Source organism: Dipteris shenzhenensis, chromosome 17 (genome assembly GCF_047967505.1).
Source record: "Dipteris shenzhenensis isolate YYH24624 ecotype China chromosome 17, Dip_SZ_1.0, whole genome shotgun sequence".
NCBI classification, from domain to species: domain Eukaryota; kingdom Viridiplantae; phylum Streptophyta; class Polypodiopsida; order Gleicheniales; family Dipteridaceae; genus Dipteris; species Dipteris shenzhenensis.
The window spans coordinates 13,733,680-13,744,548 of NC_141612.1; the positions used below are offsets into that span (position 1 = coordinate 13,733,680).

Consider the following 10,869-nt stretch of genomic DNA (forward strand, 5'->3'; position numbering starts at 1 on the left):
TGTGGACTGTTGCTGCCCTGGTTTGTAGAGAATTCAGCAACCAAAGGAGAGACAAACTGAAGAGGAAGTGGGAGGACAGATGTGGCTATTGATGCCTACATATTGATGCTATATTAAGAGCTGGCCTGCATCAAAGTCACTATGGAAAAGAATGAGCACGCTTCCAACCTGTCATGATGACTCATGACTTTCGGTCATCTCTAGTGTGTTCATATAGCAATCATAAAAGGGCCTTTGCCGTGGGTGTATTAGTGATTGCTACCACCATAAGCATCGCCAAGTTTGTACTTGTGCCACTGTCCAAGCTCAACCTGTCTGAAGAAAAATATGAAGCAATGAAAATGTCCAGTTTAAGGATACTCGTATGAAGCTGACTAATTCTGTCATTCACCATGTTTTTGAAAGCACCAGAAACACCTACAACATAGCTTTATTTAGAATAAAATTCCAAAATCATTTCTATATGCAGGCTACAGATTCTGTGTGCCTGTTCGATTACAAACCACTCTGTAGAGTATATAGCCACACTAAGAGTATGTAGCCGCACTATAAAAGCTGTTGGTGTCAAGACAATGTTCAACACTAGAACCGAGCCTTATCTCATAACTCATAATTCAGAAGATCTTCAATTTTGAACATCTCTTGCAGCTTGCATTCTTGGAGAGAGAGTAACTTGCTGTGCAGATCATTCTTGATGTCATGGAAAAATGGAGTTCTGGAAGCCTTGACAACTTGTTTAAGCTGATCCTGCAGGCTGGCCTCCAGTTTGAAAGCATTCAAGCCCTTCACAACCATAGCAGTTTGAAGCTCTCTCTCTGCTTTGAACCACAGAACCAATCTGCAATCCAGGACCTTTTGGGATAGCCACTGCCAGATGCAAACGAACAATACACAACCCATACCCCTTGCCGCCACAATTCACACACCGTCCTGGTCTTCCCCCAGCCACTAGACTGGAAGAGGCCGGCAACTGGAGCATAACCTTCCCCCTCCAATATGTACGTCAACGCCTGATGCAAAGTGTGGACATTGTCCAGGTTCCGGTATTCCAGCTCGAATGCCCTTTCTGACAGGCCACAAGAAGGGGAAATTAGCTAGAGTCGGAAATCTTTACCTTTCTTCAGTGGAGTCTGAAAATTTATCACCTCTGGCGAGATTAGCAACCGCTGGTGTTTCATGCTGTTCTATGCCTGTAATACACAAAATGAACCAATAAAAAAGTGAGATCCAAAGACCGATCTCACAAGCAAACAACCAGAAGAGAGTTAAAAACCACGATACCTTGGGATTTCTCCGGTCCGCGAGCATGCACGACGCCAGCGTGCATGTAATCGATCAATGAATCGAGCATGCGAACCGCTACAACCGGAAACCAAACCGCCTCCGAACGCCCTCTCCTCGGAACACCAAGCACATCCTCGGCACCAAGCACATCGATCAGCCAATCGCAGAAGCGCTGCGTATCTGCAACGACTGTGTGTGGCACGGACATGCGATTCACTCCCGACCTGCTGGCAAGAATGAGAGCATCTCTGGCTGTCTCGCGCAACGGATGCACAAACACTTGCACTTCCATCGTGGGGATTGGAAGCAAATATCAAAGGGGTCCCAAGTAAGGGACCTTTTCTTTGGGAGGGTGCCACGTCGCTCCCGACTTCGATGGGTACCCGAGTGCTCTTAAACTCATGACTTTTCCTTTCACGAGGAACATGACTCATCTACGACGGGTTAGAGAGGTCTTAGAATGTATGATTCCAACAAATAAAATTTCAAGTTTTATATACAAATATCAAAATTTTTATAAAAATTTCATGTTTGTGTGTTGTGTTGTGTTGTGTTGTAAATCTAAATATTTCAATGAAACATGTCATGTGTGTTTTTTGTGTGTGTGTGTCTTCTTGTTAGAAATTAGATGAGCTACTAAATTGATCGATTGATATATCAACACAAACACACAATCATATGTTGAATTGACTAAAGGCAAATTTCACTTACATCCACAGGATGCAATTTGCATGCATTGTGACTCTTCAGCATACTAAGCATTGGCATACATGGAGCGATACACATATTTTGAGTTCGAGCAAAAAGAAACTCCTTTTTTCTAGCATCTAGGTTTCTATATAGCCTGAATGTTCTACATTCAAACTATCATTAGGGATTTCTTATTTTTAATTGTTCATCATTAGGGAATTTCGGCCCTCTTGTTTCTTGTTGAAGAAGGACAATGACGGGTGAGAAAAAGTTGTCTTAACCGATGCTCTCATGTCAAGGCATGGTTAGTGACCATAGCCATTTTAAATAAGGATTCTCAGGTGTTTCTAGTTCAAGAAAGCTAATGATGAGCAAGAAGTTGTCTTGGCTAATGCTCACCTATTTCTCATCTCTACACCTACCTTTGGATTGTTAAACTGCCACTATCAGCATTTCCCATACACTCATAGTTGAAGCCAGAATCAGATTGCAAGCATTTAACATGGTGCTTTACAATACGCAAATTGCCTCTAGGAGCCTTGACTTTGGGACCCTACAAAAAGGAGACATGGCAAACTAGGATCAAGTTGGTCCTCGTGAAGAAAAGCTTATGGAATATTGTAAATGAAAAGAATCCTCGGGATCCTACTCAAGCCACTGCATCGGAAGGGATTATAGAAGGAAACCATTTGCAAAATCGTGTGCCGTCTCTTTGATGCACATAGTACCACACCCTTCTTTGCCCATAGCCTCCATGATCACTTCTCCCCCTCATCATAACCATTGTAGCTTTTGTCAACACGTATTTTCAATTGATTAATCCCTTGTTGGCCATTAGCTATCTTGTTAGACTTGGGACATAAGTTGTATTCCAACAACCACCTAGAGTTTGTTAAGACTGAATAGAACGTGTTCTAAATGAGTTTTCTTTTATACTTTCCTCAATCAAGCCTCCTTTCTTGCACTAATGGAAGCTAGAATTGATTTGTGGATGTCACATGCGGCTTTACAATAGGCAAAGGTCTCAAAGATCCTTGAATTTGGGTGACTTGCACAAAGAAAGGGATTATAGAAGGAAATCCATTGCAAAAAGAGTGTATCATCTCTTTACTCAAGGTGCACCACGCCCTTTGCCAACCTTAGCCTCCTTGATCATAGTTCCTCGCCCTCACCATTGTCCCTTCTATCGACATGCATTTTAGCTGCCCGAAAGGAGCATCCATGGACCAAACTTTCCTTCAATAATTCTCTCCATCCTCTAGTCACTCTATTAAAACTTTTCGGTTTCATGCCACGTAGCTTGTCTCTCAAAACCAACATGTTGTTGGGTCCTTGACGGAAGAATCCCCAATTTGATTTCCTCCGACTTCATCATCATCTCTACACCATGACTCCAACTTCTGTTTTAAAATCCATCATACTCTCTAAACTCCATCAACCACACCCTACCTTTAGATTAATGTATAACTATATAGTAGCAACTAATGGACTCTCTCAATACATTGAGTCAATGTTGCTATGTCTTTTAAGCACATGCCAACCACCTACTCTCGATGCTCATTGCTGAAGTTTTACTTTTGGTCATAACCTATTGCTCACCTCTACACCTTGTCACCCATGCCTACCTTTCGATTTGCCATTATAAGAATTTCCCATACATTAGCACATGCAAGCTCCACGTCTCAATGCTAGTTTCCTATTGCTCACATGTGCACCTAATAAACTACCACACATAGCTAGCCCACCAACTTGTTATTGCCTCAATGCCAAGTCTGTCATCAAAAGTGGTGCAACAACAGTGGCAAATCCAATGATTTTGCCTAGATGCCAAATCCATGATCAAAATAGTGGCTCGTTACACTTCTTGCTTGTCCACTACGATTGTGTTCAAGGGTGCAATGCTTTCCTTTTGCTTGAGATCATCAACAATGCCTTTTCAAATTTACCTTTGTCATCTTCTTGCTACAATTGAATGTTCTCATCATTGACTCGTGTGTCAAAATGGAAGCCCAAATTCTATCTTGTAATTTTGGGGGATTGGACTACATTAATAATACCCCATCAATCTTGGCATGACCACTTGATCTTTATAAACTCCACTGGTGTCTTTCCTAATGTACCACATTCGTAGGTTGAGTAACTCTATCAATTGACTTAATTGGTGTAAAATAGATGGAGCCCTTATTTGTCCTCCTAATGGTGCAAACATCTTGTCACCAGCAATAGTATTTTTCCACTTGCTTTTTAGTTTTTTTTTTCACGTTGTAATCATGTGAACATCCATCTTTGCTCAGGTTTTTCTCCAATCTACCTTCCTCACCAACATGGAAATGGGCTCAAAGTAGATGGCCCCTCCACCACGTGTCAATCAAAACCGTCGCAAGGATCTTCTGGTAGGAGATGGGGCATGGTAGATTCGTCTACAACATTGATTGTTGTCAATGTCAAGCATCAACAAATGAAATCACGCTTTTTAGTCTCTGACATTTTTACAATCACATTCTTCCATGGAGAACTTGGTCTCTCCTTGTATCTCGTCCATTTGACCTTGGGTCCCCATAGCTCATACATCTCACCATCCCCCAACCCCCAGCATCCATGCATGGCATTTGTCATCACAACATAGCTACCCCCATCCTCGTACCCCTTCCTAGCTTGCACTATTGGTGCTAACATGAATTATGAGTCCTAAATACTTACAAAGCTCATGTGGTGAGCATCAAAATTGTTGTCGATAAAACCAACATGACAATCAAAGTATATAGGCTTCCATCACCATGGAACAATTCAAACCTTGGAGATGCTCTAAGCACTACTTTTTGTAAATCTTTGGTGTCATTGCATTAATGTAGCAACTGTTCACAATTTTTTCCTCATGTATACCATTTGTAAAATGTCCACAAAAAGAAAAGGCATCACGACTTAAGTACACCACTTCTTCAAAACTTTGGAAACCCATTTCATTAAAAATTTTTCAAGCTCCAAATTAACAAAAAAAGAAAAGCATGGCACAAAGGAGATGGGTGTCAACACTTGAAAGATGGCAAGGCAATGCCATCATGAAAAGAACATGCAAACCAATTGGTGAGCCAATGTGATGTAATCTAGATTAATGCGAGAGAGAGAGAGAAAGAGAGAGAGAGAGAGAGAGAGAGAGAGAGAGAGAGAGAGAGAGAGAGAGAGAGAGAGAGAGATCATGATGGACAAAATTAGCTTTTATTGAAGAAGCATATAAGCTTGTATCTACAAAGGTGGATGTGGAGAAGCATCAAGTGGTAGTGATCAACTATGATGACTCTACTTCCCTTGAAGATTTGGCTCTTTGGACAATCCTTTCTTCAATCAAAGTTCGTCAATGCACGACTCCATCAACTTCTTGCATTTCATTACGTCAATGTGAACATTGCATACATCATGATCAAGGACACTATCATCAAGGAAGGAATTCAACTTTCGTCAATGAGCAAATCTTCATCGATTTCAACTCCCCCACCTACATAAATGAACGTAACAAAAGCATTAGTTAGCATCTAAGGAGCTCATTCGATTACGTTGTTATTAGGGGCTTGTCTCGCTTAGCTCTAGAAAAATGATTTCAACCCAATTACAAAGACTCCGAAGTCCTCTAGCTCTTTTTATTATTCATAACCCAAGGAATGTCCATTCGATAGTTAACTTTAAATTAACATAAACATTGCCAAGAGCTACATTGTGGTTTCATTAATGCTTGTATCATGGATAACCTATTATTCAGCTCCACTTCATATCCAATTAATTCGCTCTCCAACATCGCATGTAAGTGCTGCAGAGCAAAATTAACCTTGAGAACATATTCATATATCAATCAAAACCATTTTAGTTATGTGCGGGCTTGCGTGCATTCTTAGCCCAGAATTCGCTTAGCTTTTGTTTGGCTTGGCCCTTAAGCGAACGGAAAAGATGAATGATCCTGATCTTTTTTATTAGTTATTTTCTTTGTACATTCTTTCTAAATTGACATACCAAATACTCCTACACTTGTGACCTGACCACCATAAGAATATTTGTGAAGAGCAAAACAAACTACCATCCTCTAGCTGCATTGTGAGTGGGTAGCTGGTAGTTGGTAAACTAAATGGAGGCTACTCTTTTGAAGGATAAGGAAGGGTTCTCAATAGGAATGCAACACAACCTTTGTTCCAACAAACGATAACACCGGCTGGCCATTAGCTTTATCCAGATAAATTTGAGCAGTTAAGAAAAGAAATATACAAAATCAAAATGCAATAAAAGCCATCCACGCTTTTGAATTTTGGGTTCACTCCATGGGCAAGGGATTATCTATGAGAGAGAGAGAGAGAGAGAGAGAGAGAGAGAGAGAGAGAGAGAGAGAGAGAGAGAGATTACGTCAAGGGGAAGGAAGCTTTATGCCTGAAGGTGACCAACGTTGCAAGACAATCTAGGAACAAAAAGTGATGGATCTTCAGATCTCCACGATAGCTTTTCTTACTATCTTTGAAGCTCTGATTGAGGTTGACCCTGCTAAATCCTCCCTACAACTCCCTCCTTCCTCCCCTCCCCCCAATTGAGCCCCTCCTCCACCGCACCTTCCCTGTTCAAAAATCCCATCCTTTTCTCGAACTCTGCAAATGTTCCTTGAGCAGCTCCACCTAGTCAAATCAACACTCTGTTTGCGTCTGAACAAACATTCAATGAAACGTTGTCAGATAAAATTGGATTGATGTCTAGCAGTAGCTCCCATAAGGTTTATACATGTCCTGAATCTTCAATAGCTTCTCTGGTGTCCTCCTACGTATAGATATGGCCTCCCCAAAGCTTAGTAGTTACTTCATGCTGCCCTTCGCTAGGTCCCATTCTCCCGCCATGGATTCATGCTTGCAAAACCAAATTTACAGTGATGATGCCCTTGATCTCAAAAATTTTGACATACCTGACACATTGACTCTCAAGTGGATGTGAGAGGAAGCCTTATTGGCAAGCGTTGAAAATACATTGCTCTTGACAACACTCTCGACATGCTCCCTCCTTTGGCTCCCAGAGTAAGCACCACTTAATAGAATGTGTAAAGCATGCAAGGCATAATATTGTGTTTTTTAGTACATCATGGAAATGTGCATGGGGAGAGAAGCCAATTGAAACACCACAATGTGCCAACCTAGTAACACCACGCATAATATGATGCCCATCAAGTAACTTGTTTAGAGCAAAATGAAGAAACAACCCTCGTTGTTGAATGATCATGACGATGATGTGATGAGGCAACACTTTTGCTTCTTCAAGAGATGAGATGTCTTTGCAATGCTATAGTAGAAGTAGCCATGGGTCATCCAAGATATTCAGGGAGTGGAGCTGAGCTCAAGAAGCAAAATTCTTGACATCTGACCTTTGCTGCTGCTACATGACTCGCTCTAAAAATGGTGGCTCGGTTCTGAAGTGTGTTCTTCATCCTCTGTAGCCATAAAGGTTTCGACAGCTTTCGAACTCGATTTGAAGCCTAGAGGAAACCGACCTCCAATTGGTGTGGGGGTTAAAGGTCATTGTGCCTTTACCCCGGTTATGTACAATACTCAAACACATATATAAATGAATGAAAAAGAAGATTAGGGTGGTTCTGCACCCTCCAAAACTTGTGGCTCTCTGTCTCTCTCTCTCCTTCTTCCGTTCTTGCTTCCGTTGAGAACACTCTCAACTGGTATCAGAGCTCAAGTGATCTAGCTGAGCGTGCGTGAATGCTTGGAAGCTCAGCAGCTCTATGGGAGGAAGGAGAAGCTCTGTTGGAAGCTTTGTGGGGGACTTTACTTGCATTCAAGTGTGCAAAGACCTTAGAGGAACCTTTGGAAAAGTCACTTTGGTTTTGCGAAGTGGTTTTGAGAGCCCGTTAAGTGTTTTCAAAGAAAAAGTCGTTTTTTGAGCTTTTCCCTGTTCCGTTCGATGATAGAGACTCCGCATTGACTTGTAGAGGCAACTATTACTTGCTTTTGGTGTCCACTTCACTTCAGGAGCTTGGAAACACCTTCATTCTTGAATCTGGGATCATTTCATTGGATTTCTGACTCATTGTGTCAGTTCCTGCGTTTTTTGCCCGGGTGTTGGAACTCAAGTTTGGAGCAACCATTTGCAGATCTGTCAGTTCCAGTGGACTCAGGAGGTCTTAAAACTTCTATGTTGCTCATCATTCGCACTCCAGTGGAGTTTATAAATAGCTCTGTTTTCAAATACGTTTTTCAGTCCGTGTGTTGGACCCAGTGATTGAGACCACGGTTTCCAAAACCATCTGTCCCATTGCGTTTCGGACGCCCAAAAACCCCTACCTATCAGTTCTTGCACGATTCGGTGGAGGATTTTCAAAGTTATAGATCTCGGTGTATTCGATTTCGTCTCTCTATTATGCATTTTTTATTCTAAGGTTTTGAAACCTTAGATTTATGCCACATGGCAGTGGATAAGTATTGACTCCCATTTCTCACTCATCGGTTGGGATTTTGGAGTTCTGGCAGAAGAGAGATATTTGCAGATTTTCTTGCTGATTCCGATTATGCAATGGTGCCCATGTTTTGAGGCATCTCAGGTTCTATTTTCAGTAGCGGTCATTACCGTGGGACTATGATTTCTTAAGCATACCTTATGCAGATCACTCTGGTTGCAGTTTGAGCAGTGTGCGCTCATTCGTGGTATGCATTGGGTTGCAGTGGATGATTTATAGGCCATTTGGATGCATTGCGGTCCTTATTGGATGCACTGATAGGCCCAAATTGCCTTGTGGGATGCTATTTTTATGGACGCTTTGCACATGGATGCTATTTTAAGCTGAGGGATAGCTTTGACACATTGCAGGTGATGCACTGATAGTGCTATGCTCTCTTGGATGAGATATTATTGATGCATATGCCAGTGGACGGTGTTTATGCTTGAGTCATTTGGCACTTATTGGCATTTTCTTTTGGGCCAGATTTGCTCATATGGATGCATAGTATATGCACATGAGTCAGATGCATCTTTTGATGCTTTGAGCTTTGAGTTTTTGGTGATATTTCACTCTATTGTGGCATACACATTTGGGTGCACCTAGTATTTGGTGTGATTCTCTCTTGCAGGCACTAGCATTTGGGATTTTGTTCGATTTGCATCATGGCATCCTCTTCCATGTCTGAAAAGGAGTTTTTCAGCATTAAAAAGTTTGATGGGACAAACTTTTCTTTGTGGAAAGAACAAATAAGGGATGTGCTTATTTAAAAGAAGCAGATTAAACCCTTGGCAGGGATTGAAACTAAGCCTGCAAATATGTCTGAGGATGATTGGAATGAGCTAGATGCATTAGCAAAGTCTACTATCAGACTTTATCTTGCAGAGTCAGTTTATTTCACAGTAGTAAATGAGCAGACTACGGAAGATTTGTGGAAGAAACTGTGTGCCACTTATGAGAAGAAAACTGCCTCTAATAAAGTTTACCTCATGAAGAGGTTGTTTGAGCTGCAGATGAAGGAAGGGGTCTCCATTGCTTCTCACTTGAATGAATTCAATATTATTTTCAGCCAGCTTCAGGCTCAGAAAATGAATTTTGATGCGGAGAGTAAGGCAATATTTCTCTTAAGTTCATTGCCATCCTCATGGGATACCTTCTGTATAGCTGTCAGTAACTCTGCACCTGGTGGAGTACTGAAATTTGATGATGTTGTGGGTAGCTTGTTGGCCGAGGAGATTAGACAGAAGTCTATGGATGGCAACAAGCAGGATGCAGCCTTAAATGTGCAAAGGGGCAGATCACAGTTCAAGGGGAAGTCCTAAGAAAGAGGGAAGTCTCGTAGCAAATCCAGGGCATGGAACATTGAGTGTTACCATTGTGGCAAGAAGGGCCATATGAAAAAGGATTGCTACAAGCTGAAAAGAGACCAAAAGGATAAGAAAAAGAATGCAAATTGGGGTGCAAATCAAAAGGAAGAGAGTCCAAGGGAGGACAAAGGAAAAGTGAAGATCGAGGAGATCAATGCAGTCACACATGATAGTGACAATGACGTTCTCTTCATGTCTAGTTTATCTACAGAGTTGCTTACCACTTCAGATGATGCATATTCCCAGGATTGGATTTTGGATTCTGGTGCTTCATTCCATGTTACTCCCCATAGGGAATGGTTCTCCACTTATGACAGTGGAAAGATAGGTTGTGTGCATCTTGGAAATTACTATGCATGTGACATAGTGGGAGCAGGTGACATAAAGTTTTCTTTTGCAAATGGGTCTGCATTTGTTTTGAAACATGTGAGACATGTGCCTAAGCTGACCAAGAGTCTTATGTCAGTGGGTCAGCTAGATGATGCTGGTTTTCACACCACTTTTGGCTTTCAGAGTTGGAAAATTCAGAAGGGCTCTATGCTTTTGGCCAGGGGTGCCAAGTGTGGGACTTTGTATCCCTTACATGTATCAGGGGTATTTGATCATGTTGTTGCAATAACCGAGCAGCCAAGCACTTCTTTGTGGCATTGCAGGTTGGGGCACATGAGCCAGAATGGAATGAAACTCTTATGCCGTTTGGGTTATGTACCACATTTGAGTTTCTCTGATTTTGAATTTTGTGAGCATTGTCTCTATGGGAAGCAGACTAAATAAGCCCATAAAAGAAGGGGAAAGAAAGAGTTTGAAATGCTTGATTTGGTGCATTCAGACGTATGTGGTCCCATGCCTACACGGTCATTAGGCGGGGCTGAATACTATGTGACATTCATTGATGATGCAACTAGGAAAGTGTGGGCTTATGCTATAGCTCAGAAGAGTGATGTGTTCTAGGTATTTCAGAAATGGCTGGCCTTGGTTGAGAATCAGTCAGGTAGAACACTTAAATGCCTACGGACTGACAATGGTGGAGAGTATCTCTCTCATGACTTTCAGCATTTCTGAGAT

At 41.7% G+C, this 10,869-nt stretch overlaps 1 protein-coding gene across 1 annotated transcript; it reads right to left on the minus strand.

Annotated features, from left to right (window-relative positions):
- Positions 1 to 220: 220 nt before the first annotated feature.
- On the minus strand, positions 221 to 1,610 carry LOC147891715 (uncharacterized). Its single transcript, XM_087388036.1, has 4 exons — positions 1,282 to 1,610; positions 1,146 to 1,190; positions 827 to 1,066; positions 221 to 417 (listed from the first exon to the last, which is right to left on the minus strand). The coding sequence occupies exons 1-4, from the start codon at positions 1,574 to 1,576 to the stop codon at positions 221 to 223; spliced, it is 777 nt and encodes a 258-aa protein (XP_087244162.1). The 5' UTR covers positions 1,577 to 1,610.
- Between the last annotated feature and the right edge of the window lie 9,259 nt (positions 1,611 to 10,869).